The sequence below is a fragment of the Chelmon rostratus genome, chromosome 17 (assembly GCF_017976325.1).
Source record: "Chelmon rostratus isolate fCheRos1 chromosome 17, fCheRos1.pri, whole genome shotgun sequence".
Lineage (NCBI taxonomy): Eukaryota > Metazoa > Chordata > Actinopteri > Chaetodontiformes > Chaetodontidae > Chelmon > Chelmon rostratus.
In genome coordinates this window covers 16,806,132-16,826,166 of record NC_055674.1, presented here as the reverse complement: position 1 = coordinate 16,826,166, position 20,035 = coordinate 16,806,132, and the positions used below count along the sequence as shown (strand labels likewise).

At 43.0% G+C, this 20,035-nt stretch overlaps 1 protein-coding gene across 1 annotated transcript; it reads left to right on the top strand.

Moving 5' to 3' along the window:
* Positions 1–7,781: 7,781 nt before the first annotated feature.
* pdgfbb (platelet-derived growth factor beta polypeptide b) lies at positions 7,782–19,695 on the top strand. Its single transcript, XM_041956896.1, has 8 exons — positions 7,782–8,662; positions 12,716–12,812; positions 13,988–14,044; positions 15,153–15,346; positions 15,459–15,653; positions 16,103–16,949; positions 17,596–17,747; positions 17,919–19,695. Exons 1-7 carry the CDS (start codon positions 8,597–8,599, stop codon positions 17,727–17,729), a joined length of 1,590 nt encoding a protein of 529 aa, XP_041812830.1. The 5' UTR covers positions 7,782–8,596; the 3' UTR covers positions 17,730–17,747; positions 17,919–19,695.
* Positions 19,696–20,035: the final 340 nt, after the last annotated feature.

The following is a 20,035-nucleotide window of genomic DNA, read 5'->3' as shown; positions in this document are numbered from 1 at the left end:
GTCTGGACCTGTTTGATTGTTCGCTTTGATTACAGGGTCCTCAGCCAAAGTATTAGAACTTCCTACTGAGTGTGTGTGAGATACAGCAGCAGAGGCGGTGTGTGTTAGTGGCAGCGTGTGTGTGTGTACAGTTTACGGGTGTGTGCGGTACATTACACATGTGGCTGTGATTGCAGGTGTGCACACTCTCTCTGTACAGAATCTGTGTGGAGGACTTGACGTCTGTGTAATTTATGGCACTCTGAGGATTTTCAACTTTCAGTGAGCAGCTGCATGGCAAAGCAACAAAGAGAAGCGCTCCCAAATTACAAAGGTGTCAAGCCCGGGTGTGTCACATTAATTACCTGCCGCCTCCTGACCTTGTATTTTATGCCTTTTTCAGTGGATCTTTACAGTCTTTATTTTCCACTTAATAGACCTAACACAGATTCATATGGCATACTGAGGTGCTTATAGGGGATACTAATGACTAAGTAGACTTTTAAAGGAGGTGCTTGAATGTTGAGAGAGTGCTACCCCTGACCCTGCTGCAGAGTTAATACTTTTTTTTAGGCTTCGTAAAAAGGTGGATAGCGCTCTCAGTATGTCTGCTGTCTACTGATAAAATGAAAGTTCAGTAAATGTACATGTATTAGCGAATTTCACACGTTTCCATGGCCTCAAACTTAAACAAGAAAAAAAACCTGAAGTAAAACATCACAGGAAACATTTCGGACAGCACGCAAGGGAGCAAATTTTGTCCAATAACCAGTGTTGGGCAAGTCATCTGAAAAATGTAATCACTCAAGGTGCCTTTAACGACTCCACGATTCTGTATTTAACGCTTGTAGAAACATGAACAAGCAGACAGACTACAGTTTAGATGTGTTTACTTACCACCAACAGCTAGCTTAGCCCGGTGACTGCACTCATATAGCCCTTTTATCCAATAGGCTTTACAATTTGCCTCTCATTTATCCACTCACACACACTCTCACGTCATGCACCAAACGGCAGCGAGCTACGAAGCCAAAACCTTCACTTTGGCATGTGGATCGAAAAAGCTGTGATTAGTGGACAACCTGCTCTAACTCTAGGGGGCCACCAAGTATACCTGCTGTGTCCAGTTTACTTGAATGAGAATCAAAATGTCCATTTTCCTTGTGCAGATTGAAAAGTTTTAGCATTTATTTGGGCCTTGCTGCATTTTAATGTATGTACATTGACTGTGATGTCCATAGTAGATCATCTTGCTGATCTTTGCTGATCATCTGACTCTCTGTATATTTGATACTGCCTTGCTTTGGTCTGTTTCTGCTGGGCCCTTCTTCTTAATTTGCTCCTGTGGATATTGACACCTTTAATGGTTTGGCTTGTTGGTTTTATTTTGTTTTACACATGCACAGCCATTCCAAAAGCTACTAATGCAACTGTCACACATTAAATCTTTAAATTTGCTGATAATTGGGTGTAAATTCCCAATTTTGGTTCTTGTCCCGCTGGCCAGGTTATGACAGCCAGGTCAACTATTTCAACTGTGTCATTCCATAAAGTGAGAGAACAAGGCCATGTCCTCTGTTCCAGGATGTGAACATGTGCAGACAGGACAGCACAGATTTAGAGAAGTGAACTCGTCACCAGAGAGCTGATGATGTTGAACCTCAATCAGAGATGGCATAGGCAGGAATGTGTGAGTCTGAGTCAAAGTAAAGAGGTTCTGTTGAGCAATTAATAAGTAAAGATCAATTATTAAAGTCACACACACACACACACACACACACACACATACATACAGGGGTCCTGATTTCTGAGAGGAATACCAGATGACGGACCATGACACACTCAGCACAACGTCATCAGGAAGCAAGCTTGTAAACAGGAACGACTGGGAGGAGGCTCAGCCACTTTGCAGAAAAAAAAACCGGACCGAAACAAAGTTCAGGGAGGCATTTTTAGATTGACTGTTACAAATCCACCTGTAATCCTGCACCCCCTCCTCCCTTTCTAATTCTGCTTCCCTTTCTATTTCTGTTATGTGATGATTCTCAGCCGCCCTCCTGTCTGTCTGACACGCTGTCCCCCTTTACTCCCTCACATGCTCGACTTTCACTCCCTTCACTCTGCAAGCTGCTAACATGGAGAAAACTAAGTAAGACAAGTATGTAAACGCAGCTGTGAAATACACACCATGTTTCTGTTTCTGTTGAACAAAAAAATAAATTCAATACAGTATAATGAATAATAAATTGAACTCAAATTAGATACTAAATGCTTAAAAATATTATCACATACTATAGGTTCACAGTGATAATCAAGAAGAATAAAACAACATATAATAAATAAATGCATTTCCTGCATTAAAGCACATTTAAAGCATAACGTTGGTTTTAAGTTTTAGAATCTACAGCTGTGCTAGCAGCTCTGAGGCTATACTGCGGCACAGTGGTGGGTTGAGCTAAATGCTAACATGCTCACAATGACAATGCTAGCATGCTGAAGCTTAGCAGGTGTAATGTTTCACATGGTCACCATCTTGGTTTAGCATGTGAGAATGCGAAAATTTGATAATTAGCACTGAACACCAACTTCACGTTCGTGTTGTATCATGCGGACAGCAATTATGAGCGTTCGTGTCAGCCTCCTGCTGTGCAACAGAGTCAGAGATGTGGCTGAGCGACTGGCCAGCAAGCGGCCTCAGTGCTGAGAGATGTAGCTTGTGATTGGTGATTTGCGTGTATGAGAATAAAGGATCAGACTCATGCACATTTGAATGAAAGCGTTAAGGTCACTGCAGTACTCATTAATGTAGTGCTGGTGTTTGAGGATAAGAATGAGAATAAATTAAAGAGTGAGTCCAACTTTTCAAGGACAGAGGTAATTCATTAGCACGCTGTGCATGGCGATATTAATTCTACAGCTATTTACAGTACAGCAGGCCTGCGTGGTATTCATTAGAGTAGTCTCAGTACAGTAGAGAGCGGGGACGTCCCCTGTGAACCAGGACAGGGAGGGGAGGCTGGCAGAGGAATGCTGCTGAACACAGCCTCTCGGAGCTGAACAAAACCAGGCATTCCTCATGGAGGTGTTTATACTCTGCAGCGTGGTGTGGTCCATCCTCGCTGGATCTGTTAGCGTCCTCGTCAGCAGCTTCCTCATCCAACAGAAATAAAACATGTTCAGAAGAGAAATGTTGACGCATTGTGAACAGCTTGGTCTGGCCCTTTGTGGAAAGGAGAACGTACACCCCGTTTTGGCAAAGATTGAAGAAAGAATAAAGAATGTGTTGGTTAAACTGAGAATCTTACAATCAGAATCTGAGCCCGTAAACCCGTCACTGTGGAAATACATCTCATACAAAATCCAGTTTTTCCAGTAATCACTTCACTTTCATGCTCATCCCGATAATAATCACAACAGCAGGGTGGGCTTTCATTAATGTGCAATGCAGGATTCAGGCTCTTTACCCACAACATACCTTTTCTTTTAGACTTTAGACTTTAACATCACTATACATGACAAGCTTTGGCTTTTCCAGTCCAGCCAGAAAACATGTCTGACCACTGCGAATATATTGGCTCATTTTTACATGAAAAAAATGCTGTCTGTAACAGACTACGCATATATACTGTATGAGTCCGTTTTGTCATAAGATGACACTGCATTAGTTTAATGGTCCATATACTTGTACATGGAAGAATGAACCATAGAAGTATGCATAATCCCCTTTGCTCTTCACAAAATTTATATTTACTGCACTACTTAGAGCATGATGGCTGAGTTATGTTGGGTCAACTATGGTGTAAGAATGGCAGAATATGACAGAAATGTGTTTTTGTTACCTTGAAATTAGCCCTTCTGCAGAGTGAGCAGGTCCTTTTCCACGGATGCTGCCATGTTGCACCGCCATGTTTCTACAGGTGCCCAGAATGGACAAACCAAGCTCTGGCTTTCGCGTTTTCGAGTTTCGTGGCCACCGTATAGACTCTCCTCCATGCTTGGAAAAGTAGGGGAGAGGCGAGGGGTATACAGCTGGCTGCAATCTGCAACCTCACCACTAGATGCTGCTAAATCGTCCAGGCTGGTCCTTTAAGTGTACCAAGAGTACAGGCTGGCATTAGCCCACAGGATGCAGCTTTAAAGAGTCTTACCGAGTTGACAGCAGGGCTACAAACATTACTGACCGCTGGCTCTGGTTCAGAGGCTCTCTGACAGAAAATGACAGTATTAGAACAGACAGACACCAATATGTTTCTACCCAGATGTGCTGTGCCTTTCTTTATCTGTCTTTTTTTATGAGTTTCAATCAGTTCTGTCACTTTGCATGTCTCAGTGTCTCTCTCTCTGTCTGCCTGTCTCTCATTTTCTCTACCTTCCTCTCTCTCCAGCCTTTTTTCAATAGAGTGCATTCCAACAATTCTTCACTGTCAGTCTCTCTCTCTCTCTCTCTCTCTCTCTCTCTCGCTCTCATTCAGACCCATTCGTTAGCTGCTGCTGACAGATCCTTGCTAAGACATGAAGGCTTTGAGCTGCTTTAACTCTGTCAGACGTGGCCACAGCCATACTCAGCTCATTCCTGCTGCTTATTGATGTAAAATAGAACAAAAAAATGCATCTGAGAACATGTTGTTATATAATCAAAATCATTTCAAAACCATTATTAAAGCCCCATGCCTCAGCTGCATGATCATTGTTTTTGTGCTTGATGTACAGAGATTAATCACAGTATTTTTTTAAATGCTGAATATGAACAAATCAGCCACTTGTTTCCTTGCGCCTGAATCTACCCCTGTTTTGTCTTTTGATGTGATTCAGCCACATTCCTCCTCTCGGGATGAGGAAACCTGAGAGCCGGGCTGAGCGGTCATACTCCAGGCTTGAGGGGCCAACTAATGACTTCCCATTAGTCCATTTGCTCTACACGATCCTCTATTATCTCAGAGACACGCGCTGGAGAGAGTCTATCCCCACGGCTAATCGGGGGTCAACTGTCTCCCATCTTAACTCTGATGCGTGCGACAGCAGCCAAACGTGCACCTCTGCACACACACACGTGCACACCCCCAAAACCCATGATGCTTGTGTACAACACAAAAACGGTAGATTCATGTTTTTCATCTAGAAAAGCTGACCGTGTGTGGGGAGGCTCAACTATGCGACGACTGCGTCAAATTAACCACTGAAGCTCTTCAGCTAACGACAGAAGAACGCGTGAAATCAAATGGCATCTTTGTTCAGCAGGAGATCAGTTCAGGGTGCTCTGACCTTCTCCGGATCTTCTGAAAAGCTCTTAAATATTTGAGCGAGTGCTGTCATTTCTCACTCGATTGTTAAGCATAGAGGGTCCCTCTGTCCTCCATTCATGGCGAAATTGGTCGCCAGCTCTGGACAGTGAGCGTGTGTGTGTGTGTTTGTATGTGTGAGCCAATATTTGAGGGGGTGTGATCCGTTCTACACAACAGTGCTTTAACATGTGTGAATGGTCTTCATGTGCAACTTCATTGAGTCTGTGTGTATTTGATGCACGTGTCTATGTGTATACATGTGTGAGACTGACGTGTGTTTTTGCACATACACACACCACACACACACACTCCTGAGCTTTAGGATGCATGTACAGTATTTTTATGGATGTTTCTCATTAAGTTGTCGCCTCTGCAGAAAATGATGGATGGCCTTCTCTCAGTGGGATTGTGGTGAAAAGTTACAGGCACAGGTGTGTGTGTGTGTGTGTGTGTGTGTGTGTGTGTGTGTGTGTGTGAGAAAGTCTATACAGTGTGACATGCATGCAGGTCCCGATGGGAAAATCCCTACCTCTAGTCAAGAACCTGCGCCCTCCCCTCCTCATCCTCCTCTTCCTTCTCCTCCTCCTCCTCCTTTTCCCTTTTTCCTTAGAAACCAAACACACCACACACTCATGTTTTGGGAGCCACAAACAGAGCATGAAATAAAATATGTCTTCACATGTACACGGCCATAAAATTGGCAACACTGATAGCAAAGGAACATTATCAAAAACCTATTAAAACCCTGAATTTCATCTCTTTTTTTTCTCTTTGTCAAAGATAGCCTGGAATTGTTCAGCAACTTTTTTACAAGTAAGATAATCTTAAGAATGAAACGTTTTTAAGGCACACACAAAAAGATCTGACGAGCAGTTTGATCATTTCACTTTACACCACCAGCGTTTCCTTAGTGTTGCATTGCGCTCGTATCCTTAGTCACAATTGTTACTCCATACTGCCGGTGGCCTTGGTCAAACGTGCGAATATGAAACGGAGTGTAAATATAGCTCCATAGCTCATGCTGTTTCCTCCATTGACTCTTGTTAGAAAAACAATGGCATCCTATTATTCACCGGGCCATGATTGAACTGGAAGAAAAGACTAACTGTGGGGACTTTGTTTGCAGCTACAGTGCAGTGGTGTTTGAGCAGACCCTGACAATCGGCCTGAAATGCCTTCAGTCAGAAACAATGTGTGAATTTATTGAGCATTTTTGCTCTTTCATGCGCCTCACCTTTCAAATGTTTTTCTCCCTGATAAAACCTTCCCTGCTCTTTCCCTCCTGTCACCGATCATCACGCGTCCTCGAGGTCGGCTGGCTGACATACTATTTTTGGGGTCTGGGGCTGAGTTTGAACATTCAGAGTCACCGTCAGGCATTGTTCAAAAATGTTCCCTAAACATGAGCGACCGTCAAAGGTCAGGACTCTGAGAATAACTCCTGTGATATTTAGAAACACCTTTTGTTTCCTGATAGCCCGGCTAGCAGTGATGCTGAAGTAACAAGAGGAGTCAGTTGGCATGGCAACTATCCCTGTGACCTCTCCAGTAATAGTACCTGCTTAAAGGTCTGTTATGCAATCGGCTGAATTTCGGGTCATGGGTTATTCATAAGTGCTGACCTTGCATAAAGCACCTTTTGTTTCACATAAACTTCATGAATTAAAACAGTGAATGCAGATAGATGACACACGTTTCACTTCTCAGTGAAAAATCACAAACTCACACAGCAAAGTTTCTCACTGTTGACAATCAATATTATTATCAGCATTGTTTAAACACAGTTATTGGAAGTTGCTAACAGCTGATTACAATGTTGTTGTTATTTATTTGTCTGCCAGAACCAGAATTTGTCTACATTTGCACAAATTGTGTGCTCATTAACAGTAGTAGGCAAGTATTCAGAGCCTGAGTATTCAGATACTGGGATCAGAATGGTAATGGAGTACTTCTTTTGAAAAAGTACTCCATAAGTTATGGCGTGGCTTTCAAAATTGTACTTAAGTAAAAGTACATAAATGCACTTAAATTATGAAAAGTAAAAGCCAATGTGACTGTGAGTGTTATGTATATATTATTAGATTATGAATACTGATGATTAATGTATAAGTTGCACTTTACTGTTGTATTTGTCAAGTTGGAGCCAATTTGACTTTATATACTGCATGTAATAATCATATTTTATAATCATATGATCATATGTTTTGTACAAAATGTATCTGATAAGTAACTAGTAACTAAAACGGTTCAGCAAATGTAGTTGAGTATAGCACTCACTTTATGACCACTGCTCACATAACGCGGTTAGTATTTTTACTGCAGAGTTACTAATACTAATGATTCTGCGGTAAAATGTCAGATCATGTGGTAAAAACAGTATTCAGATGAGCAGACAGGCCCACAGGACTTGGCCCAGCCTCAGGAATATCTGCATAAATGATTCACGACAGAGGAAATGTTGCTCAGAGCGGCTGGTGTGAGGCTTTGTGGGCTAGTGTCGCTTCTTTGTGCGCAGATTATCACCCATTCTTCAAGCAGGGGGCGGGAGAGAGATACTGTTGAGCGCACCAACAGCAGACTCTTGGAAACCTGCTCTTCCCCTCACCACCACCAGCACCAGCAGCAGCAGCAGCAGCAGCGCTGCGTAATCAGGCAGGTCCAGGGCTGAGGCGCACCGAGCCACACAGAGCTTTGCTTAGTGATAAGACTCCTTGGAAGACGAGGACCGTGCGACGTTATTTCACACGTTCAGCCTGTGAGCTGCGCTTTGGGGCGCATCACGGTTAAAGAGACCCTTCGCCAAGACAAGTCAGCTGGATTTTTAATTCATTATCCTTGGAATAATTTAAACTTTACTCACTTTCTGTCCTGGATAGTTCTCTCTTGTGAAGTTTTGAGAGTTGTTGCTTGGAAATGTCGTTAAATCCTTTGTAAATTAAATGTACTGGTAACTGCTCGCGCTTTTAGCGGAAAACGCACACTCGTGCGCAAGGTGAACTAAATAGAGAAGAGCATCACGCTGAAGAAGAAGAGTTGAAACTTGGAGGTTTATTACTTATCCAGCACGGAGGATCTTCTTTTTCTTCTTTTTTTTTCTTACAAGAGGGACTTAAAAGTAAGAAGTGCCTCATCAAGCACGGGCGCTTTCCTCTCATCCTCCTTCTTCTTCTTCGGATATCTCTGCCGGAGAGACCACACTGGGCACGGGCCGCCGACGCGCGCGCAGTTCCGCAGGGCGAGCCGCTGTCCCCCCGCGCGCAGTGCTGAGCAGAGAGGGACTCTCGCGCTTCCATAAATGCCCGGTCCGTCGAAGAGGCTCGAGGCTGGGCAGCAAGATGAGCTCGTGGGTACAGCTGCTGCTCGCGTTGCTGGCGGCGTGTCTGCGGTGTGGCGCGGCCGAGGTGAGTGCGCGTCAATCACGGTTTGACGAACTTTTAGAGATGCTTCACCTTCACTGTAACAGCTAGACGCAGTCCAGAGTTAACGAATTTCATAAAAATGCATAAAAACCCTGACTAAGTTTTATTGAAAATGACACGACAGGATAGGTAGCGTATGAATTGCCATAAAAGTATGCTCTTTTATGTAAAATCACTTTTCTGTTTAAACCATTTCATAATTGTGTGGCAACTATTTTCTAAATATTAATTCAACATTTTAAAATATGCTAAAATACTGCATGTAATGAATGTTTTTTACTCTTTATACTTCTATTTTTTTTAATCTCCTTTGGACGTAACATCAAGAGCATATGTGTTCCTTTAACAAACACAACATGATAATCTAAGCCAGGTGATTTTTAGGACTTTAGTGCACCTGCTTCATAACAAACTCCAGTCTTTCCCTCGCTGCTTCTGAGAGGGCAGAAAATAACTGTTATTCCTCTCGTTAACTGGCGTTATGAATGGATGCCCAGGGGCAGACACATGCAGAGGTCGTCCTCTGTGGGTGATGAGCCAGGAAACAGAGGCTGCCATGATAGGCTGTGGTGCAGCTGGATGCTCCATGTGGGTTCAGTGATGCGTGCGTGGATGCGGTTCCAGATGTTGAGCGAGGCCAGAAATCAGTCAGAGAGCAGCATCACACGGTCACATCGTGCTGTGGAGGCCACATGTCTGTTATAGCGGATGACCAGGGGAGACCACAGTTTTTGTCTTCTAACTTCGACACCCAGGGTAAAATATATGTGCATCAACGCAATGTTAATCGCATGTCTTGCTCAGTGTTGGATGTCTAAAAACTTAAATGCAGACAAGTGCAGAACCCCTTTACATTTTCAGCTGAAAATCTAGGGTTTTTGAGTTAAGGGATATTGCAGCAGACACAGACAATGCACTTATTACAGCTGTTTCTGCCTCCAGTTCTGCGCTGCTGCTCCATTTTCAATACAAATCTGTATTGAAATTTTCTTAAAAACTTGTGAAAATGAACAGGCAGTAGTGAAATATGGGTGCTGGATTGATTGCAAAGTGTGGGGTCAAACAGGAGGACCAAACTACTCAGGGTGTTCTCTAGGCCATGTAAGGCCTCACGATAACTGACATTATGCTCATTTTAGAGAAATCGTGGCCTCTCTTGCTAAAACAAAGTCCATATATATGTTGTTTCTGATGCACACAGAATCTGATGTTATCTGCATTTCTGCCTCTGTTCAGATTTCATCTGTGTTTCCGACCAAGACAATTCCTCTCCACAATGAACTGCCGGTGTCGGTCACTTGTAAAACCAAATGGGGTCAAAACACGCACAGTTAACATGGGAAGTGGAGGTTTAAACAAGTCAACAAAGAGGGCACAGCCCATTTGTGAGTTTGCCTTAGTTTTTTTCCATCAAGTCAGATGGAGCGGCGTGGTTCGCTCGCTGGGCTGAGCAACTTCTACACATGTTGGAAACTATTAGCTTTCAGGTGTGGTAAAAATAACAAAAAGGAGAGGAAACAATGCACACAAGCACAAGAATCTCCGCAGGGAGTGAACTATTAACGCAATATTTAACTCTAGCTTCTTATCAAGAACGGGTGTCACAAGTGGTTTCATTCCTCCTTTAATTCACTAAACCCATAGAATTTAGCGTGTGCATACAGTCTTCCATCACTGGGACGATGTCACATAAAGGCAGATTTAGGATGAAACTCAGGTATGATGGATGGCTTTAAACTCCTGTCATCAAGCCCTCGTTTCATTTAATGGCCTCCGCAGGCACCACATGTAAAAGAAAACTCAAATTTGACAGGCCAAGTGTGTTAGAGAGGAGAAGGTTGCGAAGGCTTTGAGGTATACAACCAGGAATTCCCCTTGTCCCATTTTAAAGTTATAGTATGGCAGCTGTGAAGTGATGGAGCCTGTATACAGCGCTCAGTCACGTCTGATAAAGGGGACATTATTGTAAGGGAATGCGTTTGAGGCACATCTAGTCTCGAGAGTGGGTGATAATTCAAAAGCCCTCCACTATATGAAGTGCTGCTTGTACTGAGCATATGCATTCAACAGACCACCGAAGAGGACTCCAGACATTTAAATTCAGCGAACACGAACTCATCATTATCCTTAATTGCATCAGGCGCCTTTCCAACCCAGCGCTAAATTACGACAAAGGAATTAATTAAAGTCACATTTCTTCACTCATTCCAGTTTTGCGCACGTGTAGGCATATTCATTGACTACATGTGAAAGCTCACACGTGTGCTGCTGCTGCTGCTGCTGCGCCGGCAGCAAACTCGACCCCCTAATTACGTACGATTAGACGTTCCCTCTCCTCCCCTGCCCACTGCAGCCGCTGCCTGTACCTGGCATTCCTCAACGTGTCCAACAGACCTTCAGGGGGTGGGAGCCGGCTTCAGGTGATAAGGTCAAAAGTTAGGTTGTTTTTTTGTTTTGTTTTTGGACCTTGTGAAAAGGCGAAACATGCACGGACAACCTAAATGCTCATGGCATGGGAAGATGTTATTGTGGACAACATGGGGAGCAGTGTGGTTAAGTTTCGAAGAAGTGGTAATGCACAAAGTCTTCTGTGTTGCTGTAGATTAGCAGTCAAAATGAATAGGATGCTTCTGTACTTATTATGCTCCACAGAGCCTCTTTAAGGCGAAGATTACCTTAGGCTTACTGATGTCATCCTTTTATGCTCCTGTATACCTACACACAGGTCTTATGAAGTTCCCCCTATTTTAGTATTTTGAATATATCATAATCTTGAGTTGAACCTTATCGATGTGTGTTTACACATTCAGTGTGTGCATTTTGAATCCGTTTGCGTCTGTTTTGTTTATCAGAGCCAAAGTGTTTATTTAGTATTTCCTGCTGCACAAATCGTCATGACAGCAGGCACCACTGCGAACAAAGGAGCACATCCTATAATTAACATCAGACACAATTAGCCAAGTGGGCAGATTTGCTCCGTTGGCGAAGGGAAGAAACCATCATGATGGCTCCTCTGGGGCATCGGCAGCTCTGCAACAGAGACGTAAGCGTAATCCAGAAGGCATTTCCCTGCTGTATAAGTTGACTCTGAACAGAGAGCCAACAATGGGGGAAAGTCAGTGGCGTACAGTATGGGCAGGATGAGAATACACGTTCATGCATGGATGGCTGCTTCCTTTGGCTAAAACCTGCTTCCCGTTGAGATTCATTATATTCTCCAGAACCTGAATGGAAACTCACACAAACGCACCAAAAGTGAATGCATGCAACCTCTCAAATATTGTGTATTTCCAAAAACTGCTGAAAGTTAATTATCAGAGAGTGAACGTTGTGTTTAGCGTCACATGAGCTCCTTAGAGGTCACTTCACCGGCTCCATCTCAAACCACATTCACAGCATTTAAACCCGTGTGAAGAAGTGTCTCGACCCATGTCTGATCTTTGTCCATTTTAAACCGTCTTTTATTCATCTATTATCCCTCTTTTTTTTCAGATGCACCTCCCTTCTCTCCTCCTCTCCATATCACTCCTTCCCCCACTTCCTGACTCCTTCCTGACTCCTTTGACCCCTAAATGTTAGCAGATGAGAAGACACAACGCCAATAGTCATTCACCCTGCTCTTAGTGACCATTGTGTGTCTGCTTTGGTTAAAACTCCCACCCCGCCCACCCCCACCCAGGCTGTCTTACCCATTAATGACTCGGGGGGTTAAACCCACAGTCAGTCCATAGAATCACAATGTAGAGCCTTTGCTTGGTTTTTGGTGCGGTGGCATCGTATCTGTTGTTACCAGCAACAAATCCCATGAGAAAAACAACACCAGAAATGAATTTTGCAGCGAACAAGTATTTCCTGTGGAGCCACAACCTGACATTGTTTATGCCGTCATGCTATTCTTCTTCTTGTGCACTGCTGAATAAAATGTTACCATACCTTTTCCCGTTTTCCCATTATCATGTTCTGAGATGGTCCAGAGTGATGTACCTTATTTTGCTCGGTCTCTGATATTGATTTCTATGTCCTCATGTGTTTCAGGGGGACCCTCTGCCTGCAGCCCTGGTGGAGCTGGTTAGAAACAGCCCCATCTCCTCCATAGAGGACCTTCAGCTGCTGCTGCTCACTGACTCCGTAGGTAAAGATCAGCGCATTCTGATTTTACTGTTCATACATATGGGTGTTACTATGAATCCTAACACAGTTACGCTCTGTTTACATTCTTATTTTAACCATAACAACATCTTAAATATTCACATAACAGTTTTTAACTTTATCACAAAATGTAACCAACTAAATCTGCCCTAATCCATTTCAAATCTTATGCCAATACCAAAGCATCTAGTTATAATAACAGTGTTTGTCCACCCAACTCCACTAATTTTGTGTATCTGCAGTTCATTTATTTAAGTTACATAAAAAATAATATTTTGGCAATGTCATATTAGATGCTGAGGCAGAAAACATCAAACAGCCTTATGAGAAATATAATTCCCTGCTTGTCATTGCATGCAGTGTGCCACCTCGTTATAAAAAACAGCATATAACCAAAGTAGGAACTATACCCGAGGTTATTTATAGCAGAATGTAATTTATGGTTGTGCAACCTTTGGGCGCATGAGATCCTTTCAAAATAAAGTGCATAATGTTCTGAAATCAAGCAAAAGCATTTCTTATGTCCTAAAAAGATGGCAGTGGAGACAGTTTGTACATGTTGTTTTCACTCAACAGCTCAATAAATGAACCCCAGTGATGCAGAGACAGCAAACTTTAAGCACTCAATATGCTGACTCATGTAAAGATGTCAGCTTTGTCGTTTATAGAACGACGTGCAATTCTAATTGCAGAAAAAGCTACACTAAAAGAAATGTAAAGGATAATTATAAGGGGCGTGGGCTATGCAAAGATAGACTGAGAACTAGCATGACAACAATAAGTAGCTACTTTTCAAGCCTAATTGTGACATGTAAACATCACCAGCAATAAAACTGACTCGAACAAACTCACACTGAGAAACAAGAAGCAGGGAGAAACACACAAACACTGACACACACACACACACACCAACATACGCAAAGTCAGAATATAATGGCTCAACAATAACATAAGCTGTGAGCCCCACACCCTCTTTGTTTCTCCCTCTCCTGTTGATCTATGTTCTTGTGCGTGTTCCCATTTACACAGCTGCATGCAGAGGGCGCTATAACGCCTTAGAATAAAATATACTCCACATGCCAAAAAACAGACCATTCATAAGTCAGTCGCCATGTTTACATGAGTCAAACGCTGCATTTGTTTATTGTTTTGTCTCAGATGAGGAGGACGGGATTTCAGCAGCCAATGGAGGTCACAGACTACCAAGGAGCCTTGGTGAGCGAAGCCCCCCTCCTTCCTTTTATGCCATTTGAAAGACCAGTTTATTGTGTATTGTGAAAGAGGGAGAAATCGCTGCCTTTACTCCCATGTGGATTTTTTTAGATCTTAAAAAACTCATACTCATAAGTAGGTTAATAGAAGGTTGTGGTGCCGGCATGGAGGATTCCTGATTTTCCTCATGAATGTAGAGGTACTCCATCCTCATTAGTGCGGCCATGTTCAGTCCGTCTTCCTGGAAGTTGATTAATGTGACAAGTATGACTTTAGTGACACGGTAAAATCCTTCCCATTAACCTTTTTCGTGATCACGATAAAGCAGATGTCTGAATTACTAGACATCAATCTACAACAGTGGGTGACTTTGCTGGATTCCCTCTAGCATGAGGAGATACTAATGACCCTACATTAATCCTCATGTAAACTATGCCCGATATCTTATCTGTGTCCTCGTGTTTTCAAACATAACAGTCTAATGGAGCAGTGAGCCTTTGTGAGACAAAGCGGAGTGAAATTCCCCCATATTTCTGTGTAACAGGCCGACACAATGCAATCAACGAAGTGAGATTAGAAGGGGTTGTAGCATATCTGCTCATTTGAAATGCATGAGTCTCACTTTATAATCCGCCCGGATGTTTCTGCTCTGCAGCAGCTAGAAACAGGCGCTTATGCGAGATAGTTGTAGGTGACCTGCATAACCATAGCCGCTATTGTGTAAAATGGCACATAGGGCTTCGATGATGAGAACTTACATGCAACTTGAATGCAAACAAGCCAGGTGAGTCACTATGGTTGAATGAGTAACTTATGTTACTTAAATGAGTAAATTAGGCCTCTCATATCCAGCCAGACGCTCATCTCCAAGCAGCTTAAGAGGGTTGATTTCTGCATGTGCATTAAAATCTTTACAAACATACACAAAAAGAAGGTCGTAGTTGTCTTACTAGTCCAAAAAATAATATTTAGACTATATGACCATAAATAAATGCCTAACAGCTACACAGAGACACAAAGTGATGAGCAAAGAGATGGAAAAATGACTGTGCCCAGGGGCCATTGCTTCGAATCCATCCATGCTCACATTCAGTCATATCTCATCCTTCAGATGCCCAACCAGCTCAGCAGGCTCTGTGTAAAGTTCGTACAGAGGTGGTAGAGATCACCAGGGCGATGTTGGACCGTAGCAACGCTAACTTCCTGTTATGGCCGCCATGCGTCGAGGTGCAACGCTGCTCCGGCTGCTGCAACACCAAGAGCCTGCAGTGTGTCCCTGTTGTCACACACACCAGATACTTACAGGTAAACAACCACACACACAGGACACAAAAATGCTGACATGTGCAGCGTTCCAGACAGGCGCCATGTTTGTGTTATTGTCCTCCAACCACCATCTTCTTCTCAACCTCTCCAGGTCATGAAGATCGAGTATGTCAACAAAAGACCCACTTATGCTAAAGCCGTGGTGTCAGTGGTCGATGACGTGGAGTGCAGATGTCAGCCCGCTCCACGTCCCCCTGCGCCCAAGAAAAAGTCATCTCGCAGACAGCACAGCCACCAGCATCGAAACCAGACACTCAGCCACGAATATGGACACGAACACGAACAGGTACAATGCAAACGCTGTTTTACATGTTATCAGCTGCTGTTGTATATTTCACCCACACTGAGTAGCGTGTGTGTCCTGAAAAAATGACAGGACTGTTTTATGCATCCCAGCATTGACATTGACACAATTTATGTTCATGTGGGAACATTAGGCTAAGGTGTGTAATCAATTTTCCTTTGTGGACAAAGAAGACTTGATTTTTATGGTTTTAAGGCCTTTATTGTTTTGCAGTAATAGCAATAATGCAGTGGGTTGATGTTAAACTATGTTCAGACTCATATTTTAACAGTAGATATTAAACACATTGAAAAATCTTACTCTAATTACTCAAATTACAGCATGCAATGTGGCTGGTACGTTGAATGCGTGCAAGTGTGCAGGATTAACACTTTGGTTCAGTGTCTATGGGCTAAGCTGACATTTAGCTGAATTACATTTTGTTGTCAAAGGTCAAGATGCAAACCAAGGATGAACTCCATCAGTGGGATGAGCTGAAGCAGAACCAGAGGGCCCACCTGGAGGATCTCCTGGAGCAGCACTGGAACCCCAGAGGAGACACCTTCACCCAGCCAGGAGAAGGGTACAGCCTGGCTGGGGAGGACTCCTCTCGCTCTGGAGAGGCTGCTCTCTTTGCTCCACACTGGGAACGTAACTCCACCGGCCCAGACCAAAGTGGGAATCCAGAGAATGTGCAGAGGAAGAATGGCAAGCTCTCAGACGGCAACAAGACTGTTTCCTCAGTGGATAATGTTGGTGTTGAGGTAAAGAACAAGCTGGTAGAAGGTGGGGATGGGTTGCTGCCCAACAGGACCGAAGGGAAAGTTCACGAGGGAAACGAGAGCAGGGACGAAGGCGCACAAACACTGAGTCCATTATGGCAAGAAGACAAATCCAAAATTTCTAAGAGCCACACGAGTGGTTTGTCTCACCCTGCTACTCAGGATCCTCAAGCCAAGCTCAGTCCTACTGAGGCAACCAGGGAGAGAGTTGAGGGCAGGATCCGACCGACCAAAGAACCGAATCCAGAGCCTCGAGAACAGGCGAGACGGAGGGACAATGAGACTCCCGAGGAGGTGAGGATATTACAGATTGAGGAGGAAAAGCTGGAGCAGGAGAGAAAAGAGCTTCTGCTTCTCCACAAGAGGCTGGACCAAGAGAAGGAGATACTGAGACAGCAGCAGATGAAACGAGAGGAAGAGGAAAGGCAGAAAGGAAGGGAAGCGGACAGTCAGCATGACCTGCATGGTAAACATCACCATCATCATCATCCGCCAACAGTAACGACACAGAAACCAGGTAACAGACGTCATCGTATACACTAATAACAATCTGAAAGGCTGTGATGTTAAAGTTTAGTAACCTGTCAGAATAGAATGATGTGCTGTTGATGCGTTGTTGCCTCTGTTGAAGCGCAGTCTGTTGTCTTATTTTATGATGTCCGCACCATAAAAAAAAAAGAATGGATTAAATGAGTTAGACCTTTTTTTAAGTAAATTAATTAATCTATGATCATAACAGTTTCCTCAGTATTGGAAGTTTCATCAGTTTTGGAAACTGGAAGTTGTTGTTAGTGTGAAAGTGATGACGACTTGATTGAGCACCAAGCGACAAGTGAATGCAAAAAAGATGATAATTTATTATAATTGTGTTAGAGCTGGAATAGGCTCCTAATTACTGTGATTATATAAATCTAATTCATGGTGCTGTTCGATGGTGCCGCCCTCTTAAATACAGGTGCGTGCCTCCCTTTGTGTGCAGCAAAAAGTGTTTCCACTGCAGTAGAAATGCTGTTTTTGAAAGGCTTCACGCCAACAAATATGTTGTATGCCCTGCTCGTTGTACATTTTGAGCTCAACAGTAGTTTCACATTAACAGAACCACAAGAGAAATGAGAGAGAATGAAAGAGAGTTCTTTAATAATATGTAAATCCTATTCTGACAGCGACAACATCTACGACTACCCCGCGGCGGCCCTCAGCTCCAGCAGGCCCCAGACCCCCAGCCCGTCCAAAGAGGAAGATGAGGAAGAATCGCAAACGGATCAGCAAGGCAGCTATGAGAGCAATGCTAATGTAAAACTAAAAATAAACCCAGGTGAGTTCACAGAATGTTGGAATTAAGGAAAAATGAGTGAATGAATTTATGAACCAGTTTTGAATAAGTGCATGTAATATCTCTATTTACTTAATATCAAAGCATTTCATATTTAATTCTCTGTGTCAGTATTTGAAGTTTAAAGTACGTCCCCCTATGTTTCCCCCTCAGGGACACAAAGTGAACTTGGTGCATGTGGGTCCAGAGGTGAAGCAGAGTGACTCCCATCATATAAGTATTTATTCACTTGTCAGTAACCTGCTCGTCCTGTGAGATCTCCTCCGTAACACTACTAATGACTGTCTGGTGAACCTGTAACTACACCTGTAAGGAGTAAGAGGAGAGTAAGAAGAAGATGGGATATAAATAAAAGGCGGACCTTGTCAAGAGAACACTCGACAACGTCAGTTGCTGGTATGAATTAACGAGTGGCACCCGAAGACTGACAAATTGTGTGCAAGCACAGTACCTGTGGGGGGACTGAGACTGCATCGCTGTAGAACTGTGGAGAATAGTGCAATTTCAAATCTCTTCTGGAAACCTTGTTCTGATATCAACAGAGAGAAACTGCACTTATACTTTGGTAAAACCGAGTCTTTACGGGGTTGAAGTGACAAAGTTTGTAGCTGAAAGACTTTGCTTTGTGAACACCACAATCAGACTGGACTACAAAGTGCATTCGGTGGAAAAATGGACATAAAAATGGACGTAACTCTTGTGTCACTGAAGAACCTGTTGTATTGTGTTTGGATAATCTTGGGGACAATCGTCGATAGACTTCAGGAACAAGTGATGTTGACTAAAATGAGCAGTGTTGTCATGTGTGATAGAGGTCACATACTGAGAGCTCAGTGTTGGGAAGATAAAGCTGTGTAGATTTACCCTACCAAGGCCTGATATCAGTTATTAGCTCTGCCAAACAGCAATGGTCTCTCTTTAATCATATTTAATTATATTTAACTCATTGCAAACACTGGAATCAAACAGATGTGCTTAGAGAGCAAAAACAGAAAACGTTGCATTAGTGAGTTTTGTCTTTTCCCAAATCTCATCACAGGTGTGCAGAAAACGGTGCTATCTGTCTACTGAGTGGTAGCATCACACTTGTGACCCGACATTGTGCTATGTTTCTTATTTATTTATCTCTACCATTACTGTGGATTAACTTTCTATAGAAACACTGCAAGCCAGATGGCAGGTGTGGTCGAGATAAGCAACAGTGCGTCGCGACGGCTGCATGGGTCGAACAGAAAGACGGAAACCTTTCGTGACCTCCCAGGATCACGCGGTGTTTAACCTCTGTGTCAAAGTGTGTGCACATGTTTTCCATGCATAAGTGTGTGGCATAGTGTGTGTATGGGCTTGTGCCTGCACCTACACTTCTGTCATGCATCTCAGTACTCATGTAGAAGCGTCGCTCTGTCTCTCTCTGTCTCTTTCTCTCTTGTCTTTCTTCCACTGATTAATGTTTGGTAGAAGCAGTCGCGTTCCTTTTAAACTCTGGGAGGAGGAGAAAGAAACACCTTCCGATGACAGATTTTTCTCAAAGCGCCCCCCCTCTGTATTTGGTTTTATTAATCTCCAACACATTGTTTTTGACATTTCATTTACAGGAAACTAAAAGAGTCAAAACAAGGAAATCAGTCATTTAAAAAGACAGCAAAAAGCGAAACTTTGCAGATGTAGATATTGCTTTCTCTTGTCCTGTGTATTTCCATTAGCAGCAACACACTGGCGAGGCTTTTTGTGTCCAACAATCTATAATCAGCCAAACATCTTAAGTTATTGAAAAAAAATGGCTTGTACATTCTTCATGCCAACTTACAACTGTTACTGATTTTGTCTGTTTTATTATGAGAAACATTGAAAAAAAACAGAAAGTTTGTGATAACTTTGCCACCTAATGCTATTTTCATATGGATATAAGAAGCTAATGTGCTTAAATCTACTTTGTTTGGTGTTTTCTTTCATTTTAACCAATTTCTCTCCGATATCCACAAATTAGCCTCCAAAGTTTTCATATGGAAAGTGTAAAATGCAAATGTACCAACTGATTTTAACAAGACTAGCAAGACTGTAGCCATGCCAACGACTCCGTGAGGTTGTACTCAGACACAGTGGTGCTTTGAGCTAAATGCTAACATCAGTATGCTAACATGCTCATAATGAGGATGCTAACATGCTGATGCTAGTCAGGTATAATGTTTAGCTTCTATGCTAACATTTTAGCTCTAAACACACAGTACACCTGAGGCTGATGTGCATGTCATTAGTTTAGTGAGCATTTA

Coding starts and splice junctions, on each gene's coding strand:
- pdgfbb (XM_041956896.1), top strand. CDS start 8,597: ATGAGCTCGTGGGTACAGCTGCTGCTCGCGTTGCTGGCGGCGTGTCTG. Junction 12,813..13,987: donor GCTGCTCACTGACTCCGTAG/GTAAAGATCAGC, acceptor GTTTTGTCTCAG/ATGAGGAGGACGGGATTTCA. Junction 15,654..16,102: donor ATGGACACGAACACGAACAG/GTACAATGCAAA, acceptor TTGTTGTCAAAG/GTCAAGATGCAAACCAAGGA.